Source organism: Bicyclus anynana, chromosome 3 (assembly GCF_947172395.1).
Source record: "Bicyclus anynana chromosome 3, ilBicAnyn1.1, whole genome shotgun sequence".
Lineage (NCBI taxonomy): Eukaryota > Metazoa > Arthropoda > Insecta > Lepidoptera > Nymphalidae > Bicyclus > Bicyclus anynana.
In genome coordinates this window covers 10,308,901-10,328,256 of record NC_069085.1, presented here as the reverse complement: position 1 = coordinate 10,328,256, position 19,356 = coordinate 10,308,901, and the positions used below count along the sequence as shown (strand labels likewise).

The 19,356-nt window shown below is 38.0% G+C and overlaps 2 protein-coding genes across 4 annotated transcripts in view; one reads left to right on the top strand and one right to left on the bottom strand.

Annotated features, from left to right (window-relative positions):
* Nucleotides 1-439: 439 nt before the first annotated feature.
* LOC112053354 (PITH domain-containing protein CG6153) lies at nt 440-4,287 on the top strand. Of its 3 annotated transcripts, none has more exons than XM_024092751.2 (5): nt 440-575; nt 967-1,151; nt 1,907-2,028; nt 3,240-3,344; nt 4,035-4,287. In XM_024092751.2, exons 2-5 carry the CDS (start codon nt 972-974, stop codon nt 4,243-4,245), a joined length of 618 nt encoding a protein of 205 aa, XP_023948519.2. In that variant the 5' UTR covers nt 440-575; nt 967-971; the 3' UTR covers nt 4,246-4,287. The 3 variants fall into 3 exon arrangements, with proteins under 3 accessions (XP_023948519.2, XP_023948518.2, XP_023948520.2); XM_024092750.2 differs by having other exon boundaries at nt 518-677; nt 4,035-4,286; XM_024092752.2 differs by having other exon boundaries at nt 537-689.
* A 189-nt stretch (nt 4,288-4,476) lies between these two features.
* LOC112053368 (collagen alpha-1(IV) chain) overlaps nt 4,477-19,356 on the bottom strand; it is a 36,661-nt gene continuing 21,781 nt past the window's right edge. The window contains exons 6-15 of the mRNA XM_024092768.2: nt 18,576-19,356; nt 16,599-16,859; nt 14,929-15,151; nt 13,730-13,845; nt 11,406-11,806; nt 8,466-10,536; nt 7,950-8,127; nt 7,687-7,801; nt 6,804-7,024; nt 4,477-5,904 (exon numbers count right to left, since the gene is read on the bottom strand). Of these exons, the coding sequence (XP_023948536.2) occupies nt 5,712-5,904; nt 6,804-7,024; nt 7,687-7,801; nt 7,950-8,127; nt 8,466-10,536; nt 11,406-11,806; nt 13,730-13,845; nt 14,929-15,151; nt 16,599-16,859; nt 18,576-19,356 (4,560 nt within the window). The 3' untranslated portion in view covers nt 4,477-5,711. The remainder of the gene's footprint in view (nt 5,905-6,803; nt 7,025-7,686; nt 7,802-7,949; nt 8,128-8,465; nt 10,537-11,405; nt 11,807-13,729; nt 13,846-14,928; nt 15,152-16,598; nt 16,860-18,575) is intronic.

Sequence of the window (19,356 nt, the reverse complement as noted above, 5' to 3'; positions counted from 1 at the left end):
CCTAATCACACCCAAAATCACCAACAATTGACCCTTTTTTTCTGATGATTTCAAAAAATCTAAATCTTCAGATGAAGAATATTTTATGTTTAAATATTATTTCTAAGTTATTATGAATTCATATTTTTAGGGGTTTTTGAAGAAAACTAGGGATAAATATTTTTGAGAGTTGGTAACACTGTTCGAGTTTTGAGTCCTGTCCACAGAACACTATTAGCATTATTATTACCCTGTATTCAATGTACTCTATGACTATTAGGGTCCTGACTCCTGTCAAAACAGGGTCCCCAACTTAGGGGTTTTCCCCCCAGATTTAGGGGGCAAATAATTGAAATGGGATTTTTTGGGGTCTGAAATTTTTAGAGGTATTTTCAGGGATTTTTTGACTCTTTAATATTTTTAAATTGATGATAATTTTAACATTTCTTTCTTGACTTAGCGATGGACAACTCAATAATTAAGGCGATTTTAGGGGTTTCTGACACAAACTTTAGGCATAAATATTTTGGAGAGTTGGTAACACTGTGTCAAAACGATTACTATTTACTGCAAAACTGCAATTATTTTTGTTTTCTGTGAGTGTGATGTGATGATTTTATTTTGTTGATTAATGATTTTGGGCCATATGAATTTTTGGTGATTTACTGATTTCATCAAATGAAATTGTAGATATCCCTGTAAGATAATAAGTAATTCATGTCACCTGTATTTATTATTATTGCAAATAATAAGCTATAATTTACTATTTTAACCATTATTTTTTAATAAATTATGTTAATTAAACTTTTACCTTTTGTTTGCGCTGTCTCGCTTTGCTATTGCTTATTAATTTATTTTCTATTAAACTGAGTAAGACAGGTAATCGGTAATAATTGGCTTGATTATAATTATGATAAATCAACAAATTCCCTTTTAACAATTCAACAAAAAATCAACAAGTTTTACATGTACTATTTTTATCTGCAGTTATAATGCCTCACAGTCATTGCCATGATCACGATCATGACCATGTCAACGTCGATGAGTTGGGCCTACAATATAATCTATTTCAAAAAATAGATAAGGATAATTTGCAATGTCTGAACGAAAGTGAAGATGGTGCTGGGAAAACTGTATTTAAGGCTTGGGACCAAAGATTAGACAGAATTCAGGTATGATTTGGTTTACTATTCTGTTTCAATTTTCTTTATTTAAAAGAATATTTGCCATATCCATTTCCCTCCATTTAGTTGGAAAAAATCTGTGCAGGTGTAGGATCCTGTGTGTTTAGATGTAATATAGTAAGTACCTACTGTGGGTAGGGAGCATACCTGCCTATGAATTCCTGTGTTGAGAGTTATTAATGATAATTGTCAGTACTGATGGCATAAGGTGTTCTAGGAACTGGAATGTTCATTTCATTCATTATCAACCTATATTCGGCTCATTGTTGAGCACGAGTCTCCTCTCAGAATGAGAGGGGTTAGGTCAATAGTCCACCATGCTGGCCCAATGCGGATTTGCAAACTTCACACACAGATAATTGAGAAAATTCTCAGGTAGGCAGGTTTCCTCACAATGTTTTCCCTTCATTGTTTGAGACATTTGTTTTTTAATTTCTTAAAATGCACATAACTGAAAGGTTGGAGGTGTATGCCCTGGACTGGATTCAAACCCACATCCTCGGGTATCAGAGGCAGAGGTCATATCCACTGGGCTATCACAACCCTTGCACAAAAGTGTTGCAATACTAATATTCATAAGTCAGGAATCTTACTAAGAATTTCTGGGAACAGATAATTATATTTCATAGTCCAACATTGACTTAAACCCAAGACCTCATTATACAAAGCCACATTGGCTAACCACTGCATCAGTGAGGCAATTGAACTTAAAGAGATAGTTATACTTTTTTATTATGTTTTAGTATGTCGAGAGTGATGCTGACGAAGAGTTACTATTCAATATTCCTTTTACTGGTAATGTAAAACTAAAAGGGATCAGAATAGCTTCAGAGGATACAGATTCACACCCAGCTAAGTTAAGATTGTAAGATCTGTTTATATAATCCTAAATTATCCTAATTTACTCTACCCTACCCACATTCTAACTAATATCATAAAATATGCAAATGTGAGTTTACAACTGCTTAACTGATTTTAATTTTTTTTTTCATTAATCAAAAACTATAACTATGTTAAACAAAGTTCTCAGTTGTAAGTATCTGTGTATCTTTTTAAGGATTAACTCAAAAACTAAAGAATGTTTAGGTATATTTGTCAAGGTTTTTATGTAATCAAAATGATCTTAACTTGAATGACCTACCTTCTAACTACAATATTATATGATTAAAAATTGTCCTGATACGCAATCAGATAGAAACCAAGATTAACTATTGTATGGCAGGAAGACAACCTCTAGGGAAGGCCTGGATTTCTGACTGTATATTCCGCGCTACGAACCAAGTCCCGTAGACGCGGCGCTAATGTCTTAATGGCGCTCATTGTCATTTGGTAATGGCGGTCTTATTGTCATTTGTGTAAGGCGCTGTCAATTTTAGTTCAGGTCTTAGCCGCGGGACATCTTTCGTGGCGTGGGTTTTGGACATAGGATATCCTCTAAAATCACTTAACACTCCCCTTCTCCGCTTGTGTTTTCCTCACACCAAATAACTAATACTACAATGGCTGAACAATAATTGACAATTCAAACTCCACAACTTAACTCTTGCTACTGAACTGAGTTGACCCAACTCAAAAGCTGATCTGCTGCAAGAGATCACTCTTCTTGGAGTCTCACTCAAGCATTACTCACTAATCCATTGAGCACTGGTTGGCCAGCCAACAATACCAAAGACCTCTCAATGATCACCCCACATTATAAAAATGACAACTGACAACAGAAATGGCACGACTTCCATATGTGGACCACTAAAACTGAACTATAGCTTGGCAACTTCGTTCGTAACACTCCTGATGGTCCACGCGGGCCGAGGGGCGTTTAGCGATAAATGAAAAACCCACGACTGATGCACCTCACTTTCGCGCACGCACGATTTCACACCGGCGCAGTTTTCCCCCCGTCGCCCGCATATCATGGAAGTGTTACCAACGATCTTGCCAGACTAAATGGCGCTTACTGCGTCCTTACACTTCGCGCCTACAAACTTATTTCCTATTTATTCACATAAGTTATAAACGTAACTCTCATTTAGTAGACTGGCTGGCCCATTAATTATTAAATAATTTATTTTTTCACAGATTCAAAAACAAACCAAACATGACATTTGATAATGTTTCCATGGCACCAGATCAAGAATTTGAGCTTCAGAAAGATACAGACGGAGTCCTCGAGTACAATCCAAAGTAAGTGACTTCATTATCTAGTCCTTCTCCAACTTCATTGTGCACTCTTGGAAGACCTTTTTAATTTAATACCAAGTTAGCTTTTGACTGCTGATGCTCTTTCATCATCACTCACAAACACACCTGTCATACCTTCCCTCCAAAAATAGAATATATTTTATACAAGGCCATAATTTTTTACTCTGTAGCCTTATGGTCCGTTTATATCTACAGACATTTAGCGTGCCACACACGTGCCGTGGCAGACAAAATAATATTCTTCTCTACAGTGTTTATTAACATATTTATATCGTAAAGCGGCCGCGCAGACGTTGACAGACGCGGGCCGCGCCCGGCCAGTATTCGCGGAAATAATATTTTGTCTGTGCGGTTCATGTATGTAGTCCTTTTCGTGAAACCTGAATTAAAATTGACAGCGTCTTACACAAATAAGACTGCCATTACCAAATGACAATAAGCGCCATTAAGACATTAGCGCCGCATCTTCTTTCATGAAAATGACTTTAAAGTGTCTCTAGCTACCTGCTGGGCAATGTGAATAAACGGTCTCTGTGGGTGTCTGATACGCTACTTGTCTGTGACGCACTGTGTCTGTAGATATAAACGGACCAGGCACAAAAAAAGCAAAAGTAGTGAAACTGATAATTTAGAATTTTAAGCTTTTTTAATAAACCATTCCTTTCATTTCAGAATTGTCACTTTCTCTTCAGTTACACATTTAACTATGCATTTTCCGAGTAACTTCGGAGCTGAAAGTACCAAAATATATTATATTGGACTCAAGGGTGAATGGACACCTGGGCACAACCATGGAGTTACTATTTGTACATATGAATCAAGACCCATGCTTGAAGATCATAAATTAAAACATTTAGACTCAGTACACAAATCTATAGACTGAAGACGAATAATCTTAATAAATATTAATAAAAAACGTTGTAGTTTTTTTTTATAAAGGTTGTTGAATTCACAGAAATTATTTTTAATATAAATATTTTTATTGGTTTGCTCTATTAAAAAATAATACAAAGGGTCGCCAATAAATAACCAATGAAAACAGTCGATATTGGGTGGGATAAGGGTTCTATAGATATATTTTATAGGAATGGGATTGGAAAAGAAATCAAATTAATAAAATTCAATTATTTTAATTAGTTTTTTTAACACTAGTATATCTAAATTCAATATATATGTATATATTTACAGACTTGTAAGTATTAAATAGCAGATGTCTATTAACTGTAATTATTATGTCTCTTCGTGGGTTTTTATGTTACAGTAAATTCCTAATACTATATAAACAAAGGTGACATTGTTTTACAAGTTAAATATTTAAATATTAGATATTATGCACTTAAAATATTAACTGGTATAGCAATAATGTAAGTATAGCTTGACAAGCTCGTTCGTGACACTCCCTTTAGTCTGCGGAAGCCGGGGAGCGGGTAGCGATGTCAGCAAAAAGTTGACCGCCTAACTTATTACGTTACGAATAAGTGTTCAGATATCTCTGAATATCCTATAAAACATAACTTGATATTATAATATACAAGTATGAGTAATATAGATTAACTAACTATATAATTAAATATTATAATATATTAATCATCGGCGGAAGAAAAAAATCTATTGTTGTATAACATATTAAAATAAGGGTTTCGTTTTTGTATGTACGTTCGGAACCCTAAAAAGATACAAAATGAAAAAATCTATTATTATAATATTGATATAAAATGATTTATTTGGTTGCGTTGACTACCAATAACTTAGCAGGTCGTCGGACTAATTTTCGGGTATCGTGTATTGTGTGCGTTTTGTTCTGACAGCCGCAGGTCATTAAATATGAGTTTTCGTCGACAGCGACTGTCCATGACTGATGCACCTAACTTCCAGCCTCTGCCCCGCGCGCATGATTTCACACCCGCGCAATCCATCCCCACCCGTCGCCCGCATACCATGGGAGTGTCATCAACGAACTTGCCAAGCTATTATGTTATTGGGATTCCACTACTTAGGTATCTGACTACAAATATATCCTTTTAAGAACATAACAATTTAAAAATGGCAGTGTAACTGACGCTGACTTGACAATTAATTCACTTCAAAAAAGGAAGGTGGAGGTTCTAAGTTACCTTTTTATTACTACCCTACTTTTTATTGTAATAATATAAGTACCTATTGTCATGACATGTCACAGAATGTTAAACAATATCTAAGTCTATATTTTGACTAAGTAGCTTAAATGTTAACATTGGGAGAGGTACCTTAAAGGTACGAATTCCTATTTGATACTGTATTTAAAGTAACACTAGCGGTGCTAGACGAAAATACGTGGACTTTGACGGCATCATGTGTGTGAGGCCACATTCATTTGCCGGGCAAAAGTGAGTTGTTATAGCGACGTCTGCCTCGCCATTGGCGCGCTGTGGGGGCGCCGGGGCGGCGGTGCCCTCGGTAGGCGCCGGGGCGGCGCACCGCGTTGGGCACCGCCTCCACCGACGCCGCGCCGCTGCGGAAGGTGCTCGACCGGCCAGGCTGGCGTCTCATACACACCGCACATCTAAACAAAAAAACGAATGTGCTTTAGACCACACGGCTGAAATGAAACTTTAGTCAAAAATAAAATAAAACATTAAAGAGAAACTTAAAAAACAGCAGCGGCTAGTAACGCCATCTATCATGTCGCACTTGCTTCATTTCACAAGCTCCTACTAGTCTACTATATAAAAATTCCTTACTCCAGAACGCACGAACTGATTTCTACGGTTTTGCATTCGTTGGAAAGGTCTCGGGCTCCGTGAGGTTTATAGCAAAGAAAATTCAGGAGAAATGTCAACAGAAAAGCGGGAAAATCTTTTTTCACATACAGCGCCATCTCTGATACATATAATGTACTACAAACCAATATTGTCGGGGTAGGGTGGGGTAGTTGAAAGTTTACATCGAGTTTCACGCGGACGAAGTCGCGGGCGTCCGCTAGTTGGTTCATAAAATACTAAATGGATTCGGCGCTGGGCTTACGTGTATCTTAGTTTAGCAGTGTTACCTACCACAGATGGTGCTTTTGATAACATTTTTTGTAACATATGCACCAGTTTACTTAAATAACATAAGTATAACTTCATAAATCAGCCTAGCTGTCCAGCGCGGACATGCGGTGCGGTATTCTTGCCAGCGTTCTACGTGAGCATGATTTGTTTAGTTTAAGTTCCTTATTTGTATTCTTTCTCAAAAATTTACGCTATATTACGATTGCCTGCGGCGTCGCTCAAATGTATAGTTTATCTACCTACATGAGATATTTTAGGTATCATTAAAATTGCAATTGACCGATTTTATACTGTTTGCAGATATTTATTATAAGGTTTGTGCATATCCAGAGGCACAGCGTCGTTGATTTTTTTGCTATCAAAATTTATTCTTTTAAACTAGTAGTAGGTATCATAAAGGTATAATCACCTTCCGATCTTAGATATCTTGTCAGCTTTTAGAGTTCGTTGTTCGGGTTTCAGGAACATTTGACTAGGGTCCAGGGCAGCGAGCCAGTATGACAACACCGTAGCGAAGTAGTTGCACCGACCCAACCCGTTGCATTCAATGACTGGCCGCGCCCTGAACTCGCGCAGGCATGAGCCAGGCGATATTAGGCTTTGGCCAGCCGCGTCCATTCCCGCTGTTTGCTGTTTCAACAAAAAACATTTGAAAAAGCCATCAACAAAACCTGAACCACGATAATAATCTTTCGACCAACTGTATTATTACAACTTACACTTTAACCTCTGGAGAAAAGAATGAATGTGAAGTAAATCCTAAAAAAGGCCACAGCAGTGGGCCTCCCCTTAAAGTGGTCTCCCTTTACGGAGTATCTTGGTAAGACTAAGCCCAATATTTACCTAGGTGTACCTAATCTTTGATAGCACGATATGAAGAACACGAGGAGCTTCGCTACTCACGGGAAAGTTCAAAATATGAACTGCTTGTGCTTATGTACACAATTACAGTAGCACCTCTGTAGTACAACAGGAGTGGAACTGAGTCATTCGTGGCGGATTTCGGAAGCATTAAATCGTAAAAACGATTTAATGCTTCCGAAATCCGCCACGAATGACTCAGTTCCACTCCTGTTGTACTACAGAGGTGCTACTGTAATTGTGTACATAAGCACAAGCAGTTCATATTTTGAACTTTCCCGTGAGTAGCGAAGCTCCTCGTGTTCTTCATATCGTGCTATCAAAGATTAGGTACACCTAGGTAAATATTGGGCTTAGTCTTACCAAGATTATATTTCGCTGTTTATTTTTTTTTTGTTATTAGCTAAGAATACTATTTTGTACCTACTTACCATTAAGAAACTGTACCCCACCCATAACTCGTCCCAGTCAGAGGGACAACTTGGCGTGTCGCTACTTTGACTATGAATTGCAATAGATCTTGTTGATGACTCGCAAACTCGGCACCTTAAACGAGATTATTCATTGATTTCAAGCAAATTTACTACAATAAATAATAATCCATAAATGTTGTTGTCATACCTACAAACTGATGAAATCAGAATTGTACATAATGGAAAGCGTTCTACGAGTATATTTGAGTTTAATAAGTTACCTGGATATATACGATCCTACATCTCTAGCTTCGATTGGTGTCATTGCCATTGGCATAGGCTCTGGAGTCGACAGCCAAAAACTATAATCTTCTCTTTGAGCAAAATTACATCGATTGTTAATATCGCAAAACATAAAAGGCATTGTTGAGAATCTTTGAAGGCAGCTTCCAGGTGCACCTAAAATAGAAAATAAATATTTTATGCTACAATAACATTCAAAGTAGTTAATTAATAATATTATAGTTGTTATAATTTCGGAAGAGATCTGTGTTTTGAAAATAACTGCTTATAATATCAAATAACACAATACTAAACACTTTATAACGTGATCTAATTATATACTTTTGTGTCTATGTGTCTGTTTGTAAGGGGCTAATCTCTGAAATGGCTGAACATTGAGCAACATGAAGGCTACTTTTATTCCGGTAAAATCTATAGTTCGCGCGGGATTTGTGAAAAACCGAAGTTCTCGCGGAAATCCGTTAGTATAATATAATTTCAAGTTATTTGCTTACCTAAATCTTGTCCATGCGCCTTGGTACTAGCAACAATATGTAACAATGAGTATCCTTCCCATAGAGACGTTGTGCCGGCTGGACATTCTGGAACTACTGTAGTCTGTGAGTGTACTGCGAAGGAAAATCCTCTCGATTTGGGCAACGGTGGTAGCGGTGCAGGTTCTCCTGGAGGACCAGGCAAGCCACGGACTCCATCAAAGCCTCTTGCACCTTTTAAACCAATGAATCCTATTTCTCCTGCTTCGCCTGGATAGCCAACTTCACCATAAGCACCGGGGCTACCTCTTTCACCTTTGAATCCCGGAATACCATTTTGTCCAAATTTTCCAGGGGCACCGGCTCGTCCTGGTTGTCCATCTATGCCGGAAAGTCCTACGTCGCCTCTGACTCCTCGCGCTATTTCTATAGATGAAATTGTATCACCTACTTCACCTTTCAAGCCTTTATAACCTGCAACGCCTTGTAAACCTGGTAACCCTGTATCCCCTTGTACTCCTTTGATACCCAATTCACCAAAATCTCCTTGGTAGCCAATAGATCCAGAGTCACCTGCGTCTCCTGTTATTCCCTTAATGCCTTCAATCCCAGTAAATCCACGATCTCCAGGTTCACCTTTAAGACTTATAAAAAAGCCCAGCTCTCCAGTTTCACCTTTTCGTCCTCGTAAGCCTGGAGCTCCTTCCAGCCCACGAGGCCCGGGTATTCCATCAATACCACGCCTTCCTGGGAAGCCGTCATCTCCTTTTGTGCCTTTTGGTCCTTGAAAACTAAGACCAGGTTCACCCTGAAATCCTTCAGGACCATCAGGACCATATTCACCTGGTTTACCCTTTTGTCCCCTAGGTCCTGGCCAACCTGGAAGACCATCCCTTGCGGCCTTTCCTTTTTCACCACGTTCAGCGTTTATACCATCAAGTCCAGGCAGGCCAGGTGGACCAAAATCACCTGGTAATCCCTTCGCACCCGGGTAACCCCAATCTCCTGACTCTCCTTGAACACCGATATCGCCCTGCTCTCCTTTAAAACCGAATAATCCGGTAATTCCAACATCTCCTTTGGAACCCTTAGGACCTTCAAGTCCCTCCATTCCTATATCACCCATATCTCCTTTTGTTGCCGGTAAGTATGTGGTTTCACCAATATCACCTGTTTCACCTTTATTACCTGTTGGACCTCTAAGACCGGGTAATCCAATTGGACCAATGTCACCAGGATAACCAGGTCGGCCAATTTTACCAGGTTCACCTTCAAACCCTTCATCACCTTTTCTCCCACGTAAACCTGGAATGCCTCTGAGACCTATTGCTCCAATAGACCCGTCTTTGCCATTTCTTCCAGATAAACCAGGTAATCCACGATATCCTTTATCGCCTCTTTCACCTGGTAGGCCCCTGTTGCCGTAAAAACCTGCAATTCCTTTATCGCCCGGTAGCCCACGGTAGCCTACTCTACCACGATCACCTTGCTCACCCTTTCGGCCATAATTGCCCGGTATACTACGTCCAACATTTCCTTCATCACCCTTTGAACCTCTTAGTCCAGGTGAACCTGATCTTCCGTCAATACCGATACTGCCTTGTTCACCTCTTTCTCCAACAAAACCCCTGATACCTATTTCACCGCGTTCTCCTGGATAACCCTTAAAACCAAAATCGCCTGTAATTCCTTTTACACCTGGCAGTCCATCTAAACCGATTACTCCAGGATTTCCGTTATCTCCTCGAATTCCTTTTGGTCCTGCTGGTCCTTGTGGGCCCATTTTTCCAGGCTGGCCTCTAAATCCTGGTAAACCGGATTCACCGCGTTCTCCTACTTCACCAAGTCTTCCTGGGCGACCCATTCGGCCTGGAAAGCCATATATCCCCGGAATACCTCGTTCGCCCATTCGACCTCGAGTTCCATTACGACCACTGTCTCCTTTTAGTCCCTTAGGGCCCATGTCACCTTGAAGTCCATTGCTACCTTGTAATCCCGGTTCTCCTATCGTTCCTGGAAAACCTGGTCTTCCCGGTTGACCTGGTACTCCAGGAGGTCCTCGTACTATATTACCTGGAATACCTTTTCTTCCCTAAAATAAAAATACAATGTTTATTTTAACTTTATAACAAGTTGCCAAATAAAAGCGTGCTCAAAAAAAAATCCAACTCGGTACTGTCTGGAGTTCGTTAAAACGTACTAAATCGACAAATAATAATAATTAACCTTAGGATATATTTTATGACCAACATTCCTGTTTCTTCCAGCAGGCTAATTCACTAACGTATTCGTATTCGTTTGACGTATTTTATTTGACATATACGAAATTGAGATTCTATTTAACAAATGTCATCCGGTGCCTACTGACAACCCTTCGTGTATATCTTATAGTAGTACTACCTAGATGACATATCTCAGTTAGTGATGTTTATTTTATTAGGTTGACAGTAAAGACCAAATTAGTGAATAGGCCAGCAGTTAATTGGATAATATTAATTTGTAAGTTTATATATCTTAATAACGTTTAAATAAATTATGGTCGGCGACCAGTATGTTGAAAGATTTGTCATATCATTTTGAAATGAAATAACTAATATATTGCGTATTATTGATATCAACAAATTCTCGGAATAATTAAAAAAATATATATTAGTGGAAGCCCGCGCGTTCGTCCGCGAGAAAATATGTGTAAATTTTAATTTTTATTCATTTCAACCTTGTTTACCACCAATTACCAAATACCTAAAAAGGAGGTTGGAGGGAACTGTATTATCGATACTCAAGTCAAAAATGTATTTTTTTTTTTCTAATTTTTGTCTGTCTTATACTTTATAACTACGCGGGTGAAACCGCGGGGCGTCCGCTAATATAGAAAAAAATTTCAATTTTAATAGTATTTAGATTAAAACGGCGACGAGATAGATATTTAAATTATTTGAGACTGAAGTTGAGATCACTTACTTGGGGTCCAATAGGACCTGGTGGACCCACATCTCCAGGAGCTCCTGTTTCTCCTTTGGGTCCCATATTACCCGGTCTTCCTGGTGTTCCGTAGTATCCTGGTTCACCTATATCGCCTGCATCTCCACGAGCACCGTCTATGCCTCTTTCGCCGTAAATGGTAGCAAAGCCAATTTCACCGCGTGCTCCTTTCTTTCCCTTTGGTGCAGGAAATCCATCAGCTCCCTGCGTTCCTGGAGTACCGGGTTCCCCGAATGGACCTATGTCACCTTTGTCACCAGGGAATCCTCTAGCACCCATGGGACCCTGCGGCGAAATTCCAGGTAAACCCTCATCTCCTCGAATACCCGGAAGACCGTCATAACCGAATACTCCGGGTTCACCTTTCCTGCCCTGCCAACCTAAACATACCAGTGAAATTTTATTAATGTACTCAACATAATATAATTTATTGTACAACTGCTTTTGTCAATGTTTTTAGTAAACACCAGAAATTAAAACATCTTCACTGACTAGAAAATAGCAGCGATAGTCTTTCCTTGCCATACTATACAAACTATGGGTCAATCATGGTATTAAAATTTGTTGGGAGGCTCAAACAAAGGGTAGGTAACGATTTCTCACATAAACAACAAAAATGGTTGTTAAAAATAAATGTGACAGTGAATTAACCTATGTACAATGTTTCCAACTATTGGGCGCACGCTTAATCAAGATAAAGGAGATTACTTTTTTTTGACTTGTCATTTCTGAAGTGGAAACTGCAGTTATTTTTTGTTTTTCCTGAGAAGCACCAGAGTGAGATTGTGTATTATATTATACTAATTATTGATTTCACACGTAAGGGGCCCTTGTAGTCCGGTTGCCCCATATCATTGATACGGCTGATACGGCGGTAGCTACGCCCCTGGGGTCAATTTAAGGGGAATGTCCATTCCCGGCCCAGACCTTTCGTCCCCGCCCCCCACTTTGCATAAAACTAAAAAATACTTGATAATTTTTGTTTAATAATGAATAAATTACTTTATCCATAGCGGTTTGCTATAACTTTCCCCAAAAAATAAGTTTCACAACGATATTTGACAATATTATAGTTGTTGTATGACATTTTTGAAGACACGAACATGAACAGTGTTGCCAGCTAAGTGATTTATTTGGTTTAATCAATATTTTAACCGAATAATAATAATCGATCTTTTTCTACAACAAAATCACCTGGAAAAGCAAAAGTTGTAATACATTATAATGTTTTTGATTATAATATCTGCCTCACTCTTTAAAAACCATTGCATAGTCGACATTATAAAACGTTTCTTGATATCCTACCTATTATATTTTTCGCAATAACCAACCACTAAGAACTCAACTGATTTTTTTAGTTTAATCGATATTTAAATAGATAATAATAATAATCGAGCATAATATTAAGAACCTAGGATCACTGCGTAGAAACATTACCAACTGCGCCATTTAAATACTATCTATACTAATATTATAAAGCTGGAGAGTTTGTTTGTTTGTTTTTGATTGAACGCGCTAATCTCAGGCACTACTGGTCCAATTTGAAAAATTCTTTCAGTGTTAGACAAGCCATTTATCGAGGAAGGCTATAAGCTATATATTATCTCCGCATTCTTACGGGAACGGGAACCACGCGGGTAAACCGCGCGGCGTCAGCTAGTATAATATATAATATGAGTAGTAGCGCAAGCCCGTAACTTCGGCGCGTGCAATGCGGTTTTTCACGATCGGCCAACGCGCAAGCTACAGCTATACTAAGCTGATATAAATAAGTGGTCAAAGTGGTCTTAATAGTTGATATTCAATCCCTTTCTTCCGATAACTTTTTCCTTTCATCCGATCTAACTAAATCAAATTCTATATATATCTATGTATGTATAAATAGTATACATATTGTAGATAATATATTATGTTTACATAATACAGTGACATAAAATTGCAGGCGTCTGCAATTTTGTCCGGATGAAAACGCAATATCATGACAAACTACTTGTATAAACCTTCTTCTTGAATCACTTTATTTATTATTGAAAACCAATAAAAAAACCATTGCGTCGTGTAAAAGATGGTGAAAACAATGACGTGTTATTCTAGTAATAAAATTATTCAATTAGAAATCGATACGAAGTTATTCGATTTTTCGTGTTTCGTATGGCAACATCGATTTTACCGTAGTTATTCAGTATTTTTTTGCGTGAATATGAATACTTATTAATTATTTATCTTATAAAGTTTAAAGTGCCTGTCTGAATATGCTGTAAGCTTACTTCTAAAGTAGTGCAATTAAAATATACATTTCTTACCAATCGGTCCACGTGGTCCCCTCTCACCCTTGACACCTTTCATATTAACCTCGGAGTCCAATGCTTCTCCGGTCTCGCCCATAAGTCCATCGTCACCAGGTTCTCCAAGTTGTCCTCTATCAAGAATTAAATGGTGTAAGACATATTATTATACCTATTTTGTATGTATTTTTATTGAGTACGAAAAATATACGAATACTTATACTTCAGTATTAAATATACTAGATATTTAATACTGAAGTAGAAGATTTAAATTATTATTATTATTATTATTATTAGTTTTAACGCAAAATACTAATGACCGGACAAGTGCAGAGAGGTTTTGTGAAGAAGATTTTTTTAAATCTGACCTAAAATTGTAATTTCAAATATTCATCTAAACCTAACGTTAGTATTTTTTATACTATTGAATTAAACATTAGTTTTGATGAATAGGGTTTTTAATAATATTTAATATTTATAGATTACAGAAGAAGATCATGATCTTTAACTAACATAAATCCTTCTCACTTTTCTTCAAAGTATATTACAATATTTGTCTACTTGCCTAAATTTACTAAAGCAGTCGTTCAATGCTGTAGCAGTATTGAAAAACCTGATTCAAGATAGAAAAAATTGACCAAGTTATATCCAAATAAAAAATATAACTTGGTCACCCTAGGGCTTTTGTCAAATCTAATCAAATTAGTTTTAGATGCTTGGGTGGTGTATCTACCATTAGCATTTTATCCATTAATTACGTGACACACTATATTTTCAAAATATCCTAGTTTTTCCTTACTTCTAGCCACTGGCGTAGCGAAGCTTTTCGCCGCCCGGGACTGACTGAAGATTTACCGCCTATCTCAATTGTTGAAAATTATTCAACGATCTTGATTTACATGATACAACTTATTGAAAATCAGAATACACTACCACTGCCTCGGTAGGAACACACATCTATGAAAAGAAATGGCCAATCCAATATTACTTCAGACTTTGAAGAGAATTAATATGAGGTCTGCACATCTAGATTTTTCCCATTTTCTCATTTTCAATTGACAAAATCGTGGCATTTGCCATCGTACTCTCCGCTTTCGCAAGCCGCCCAGGATAATTACGGTCCTTGCCTTGACATAGCTATGCCACAACTAACAGCGGTGTTAAAGGTAGCATTTACACTTCAAGGCTAAAATGGTTGAAATATGTATTTTACGTACTTTTGTCCTTTATCTCCTTTCTGCCCAGTAAGAAATATGACTGGTACATCAGCTGAAGCACCTGGTCGTCCAGGTATGCCATTTCGGCCACGTGATCCGTTGCGGCCCGGGTAACCAGCGAATCCATCATCACCTTGAAGACCTTTAACGCCTTTAATACCATATTCACCAGGACGTCCTGGCCATCCACTGTCCCCAGGTAGACCGACATCCCCCATGAAACCTGAAAATATAATTACATTTTTATAGTGTCCCTCACAAGGAACCTTTATAGTTTCACCATGTCCGTCAGTCCGTCCGTCCATCCGCAGCTTAGTGTTGGGATTATTACTACTAGAAAGCTTTAATCGTGAAAAAACACAAAAGTAAGATATTTAATGAAAACTATAACAGCTAGGTAGTATTTGGTATTTAAAGAGTTTGGCCGACCAACTTAAAAAAACGTAACTTAATCTAAGGAACCCTACACAGCGCGTGGCAAGACACGCACTTGGCCGGATTCTTTTACTATTTTCAGCATCAAGTCGATGTCAAGCATGATATAAATAAATTTGACTGATATATTAAGTACCTACGTTAGTCACACTGAAACTCGAAGAGGATGTGACCGGTTTAACACTTGTTCTTTAGTTTTACATGGGTAGGTATAAAAAAAGCTAAATGAAACATCGGATAATCGAAAAAGTTAACAATTTTGTTACTAATTTAATAAATATACCTTCGTTATTTTACGTGATACAAAGTTCACCGGATCAGCTAGTCCTACTCTAAAATGACGAAAGCTGTTTTTTAACAAGTCTGTATAGCGGTCTTATCACTTATACATTTTATCAAATAGCCAGCCGCATTGGACTTCTTAATTTCATCTAAAACTAATAGGGTAGTTGACTCATATCAAAGGAGATGGTCCATTTCAGGTCCAATCTTGTACCCCGTATCATTAAAATTTAAAAGATACAAGGATTATATTAACATTTATTAAAGTGAATAAATCAAACTAAATAAACATAAATAAATAAAAATAAAAACCCAAGTTTTCGAGTTAAATCAAGATGGCGCCCATATAGCAACTATGACATGACAATTGACAGCAAACGTCAACTCGATTACTGCATTGAACTCGTCATCAACCCGCCATTAATACCCTTAATAGTGTTGCAATTCTTGGGAGTTAATGAATATTATTTCGAAAGAACTAAATTAAATTCGTTTAATATAATCAAAAATAGTTAAAAAAAAAATATATTCTTTTATTCCCGCTAGGGTACAATGACTGATCCTGGGCTCCATACAATTTTGGACCATCTCCTTTTAATATTAATTTCGCATAGTACCTACATGGAATAAGGGTCCGAAATATTATATCGATATTAATTAATAAAAGTTAAAGGATTCAATCATGTATTTGTTAAAATTTTCCAAACTTCGAAAACGTTGTCGTTAATTTTGTGACGTCACAATGTTACTTGATGTACTAAACGTCAAACGAATAGTCAAACTCTCCGTTTGTATGGATTTGATATAGTGACGTAAATTAAAATTTTCATATATCGAATTACGTCTTGAAAAAATTATGAGAAAAAAATTTCAATGTAGTAGAACGATAATGGACTATTTATGGCCATTTAAAAAAGTATTTAGTCTATTCTGAACATTAAAATTTCACTTGCCTGGAGGGCCACGCGGCCCAGCTTCCGCTTTGGTTAGTGAGAACGGCGGCTGTATCAGTTGACCTTTTGTACCCTTTGGCCCTTGCTGACCCGCCATTCCTTGCAGACCCTTATTACCCTTCGGACCATCTGGTCCTGGGAGTCCTGGTAAACCAGCTTCTCCTTTTACTCCTTGTATTCCCATCTCTCCTTCTAAACCCGGATATCCTTTTATGCCTGGTAATCCACCATCGCCTCTTTGTCCTTTCGATCCTGGTGCACCTATAATAAAGTATCTTTGTTAATATAACATAAAATGGAAAATTTTGAAAACCCCCGTATGTTATGAAATTATTAATTACACTCTCGATCAAGTCATCAATAATATCTTTCAGTGCGCTTTCATTTGATACCGCACTCGAGTATATTTGCAAATATTCGGTTGTTGTTCCCCACTTTCACCCCCCACAACTTTTAAACGGCTCAACCGATTTTCATCAAACATGTCTAAGAACACACGCATGTAAGTCGCCTTTAATACAAAAAACGTAAATTGAAATCGCTGCATCCTTTCCGGAGCTATGGTGCCACAGACAGACACGTCAAACCCCCTTTTTTGCGTCGGGGGCTAAAAGTACTGAGATACCAGAAGATATAAATATTTTACGAATACTAGCAGAGTTCATGATTTTGTCCTCGTGTCAGTACAACAATATATGCAATAATGTAAATAATTATTATGTGAGTATAAAAACATAAAGGCAAGTGTACTGAGAGACTGGATGATGCTGGAGATATTCACCCTGATACGTTTCTTGTTTTTTACGATAGTCAAAAATGATGAATATGTTTTGACTTCAAGCTACTATATCGTTTCCGTGTATCCCATCTACATACACTTACTCAGCTGCGGCAGTGCTGAGCTTGGTCTTTGCAATAGTTTTTTTTTAGTATTATACCCTTGGAATTTGTTGTTTATTAGTAGGATCAAAGACGTTGCCAGTGGGCTAGGGGAAGGGAGGGTTACCTGCTCCTAGAGATAAAAAATATCCAAATGCAATTAAAATGGGAAAACAAAACATAAGTTTTATACTTTTTGTCATCTTCAGCAATGACAACCCATATTCGGCTCACTGTTGAGAACGAGACAGTTCTCAAAATTAGAGGAGTTAGGCTAATAGTCCCATTCTGTTCTGTACGATCGCATTTTAAATATACATATATTTAGAATAAAACTATATGATACATACATATTTCAAATGTGCTTGCCAATTATTGAGATAATTATCTCAGTTTAATTTCTTTCGAGGTTAGAATCGGAGGTTTAAATTCCGTTGTATAAAAAGTTAGACAAAATTAATATAGCGAGAAAAATTAATTACAATTAAAAGTTTGTCTGTTCAAGTCAATTCAATAGGGATGATGACAGTTTTTTAAATTGTATATAAATTAAGAGTATACTAATAGTTAAGCAATTTTGTAAAAGGAACAGGGTATCTGCGATCATTACTTTCGGAGCTACAGGGATTTAAAGGGTCAGATTAGCGGCGCTGTCGCGGATCTCTGAAAAACGCCCCATACAAAATGGCACGAACTAATGACGTCGTAGGCAATGTAATGATCGTTAGATTTGTATGTGCGTTCAAACAAAATTACTAATATCTTTGTTATTTGTGAGTTTTTGTTTATAGTTCAAATATTAATAAATGTCACATTTTATGTAAGGAAGCTAAAAATGTATGAATTTTCATCTAATTACGATAAAATATTTTTAATAGATTTTGAAATTTTATAATCTCATTTATTTTGCAAATATCCAGTCAATCATTGCTTTTTATGTATAAATTAGTTAACATTGTCCCTATTTACCCGAATGTATCATAAAAATCAATATATTCAAACCTAGTCATCATCCCCATCGCAGGCAAGAGCTACATCGATAAGTAAAACTAAATAAAAGTATAATATTAACTATTAAACAAAAGTTCGAGTATATACCTGACGGACAGAAACAGTCGTCGCCTTTGTCACCCTTAAGGCCGGGCCATCCTGGGCGTCCGGGTGTGCCAACGTCACCTACTCTACCAGGGCGTCCCGGTGGACCGTTTTCTCCAGGTGGACCTACTCCAGTAACTCCTCGTCCAGGATAGCCGGGTAGGCCCATAAACCCTGGTTCACCTCGGCTTCCTCTTAGACCCGGCGAGCCATCTATGCCAGGTTCCCCATCTTCACCCTGTGGTCCTACTACTGTTGAACCCTTGAAACCCTTAGGTCCTATAACTCCCGGAAACCCTGAAGATCCCATTGGACCACGACGACCTGGTAACCCCTTAAATCCATCATTTCCTGGTTCTCCCTTAGGCGAGGCTCCTATCGGTCCTGGTCTACCAGGAATACCCTTGATACCAGGTACGCCTGGGAAGCCTACGAATCCTGGTGACCCTGGAGAGCCGTCTGCTCCAGAAGCACCTTTAGGCCCTGTGAATCCAATGGGTCCTTGGGGTCCTATAGAACCTGGTAGGAGTGGTTCGTTTAGTCTTTCGTCATAAATTCCTGGTTCTCCTTGTGGCCCTTGTATACCAGGCATTCCCGATCTTCCATCTTCTCCTCTAGCTCCAGGGAGGCCGTCTTCACCATCAGGCCCTTCATATCCTAGCCATCCTTTATCTCCTTTCATACCGGGGGGTCCCACGCTACCACGGTGTCCGGGTTTTCCTCTAGGTCCGTCAATCCCTTGGTCTCCTTTATACCCTTGCGGTCCATTAACTCCATATGGTCC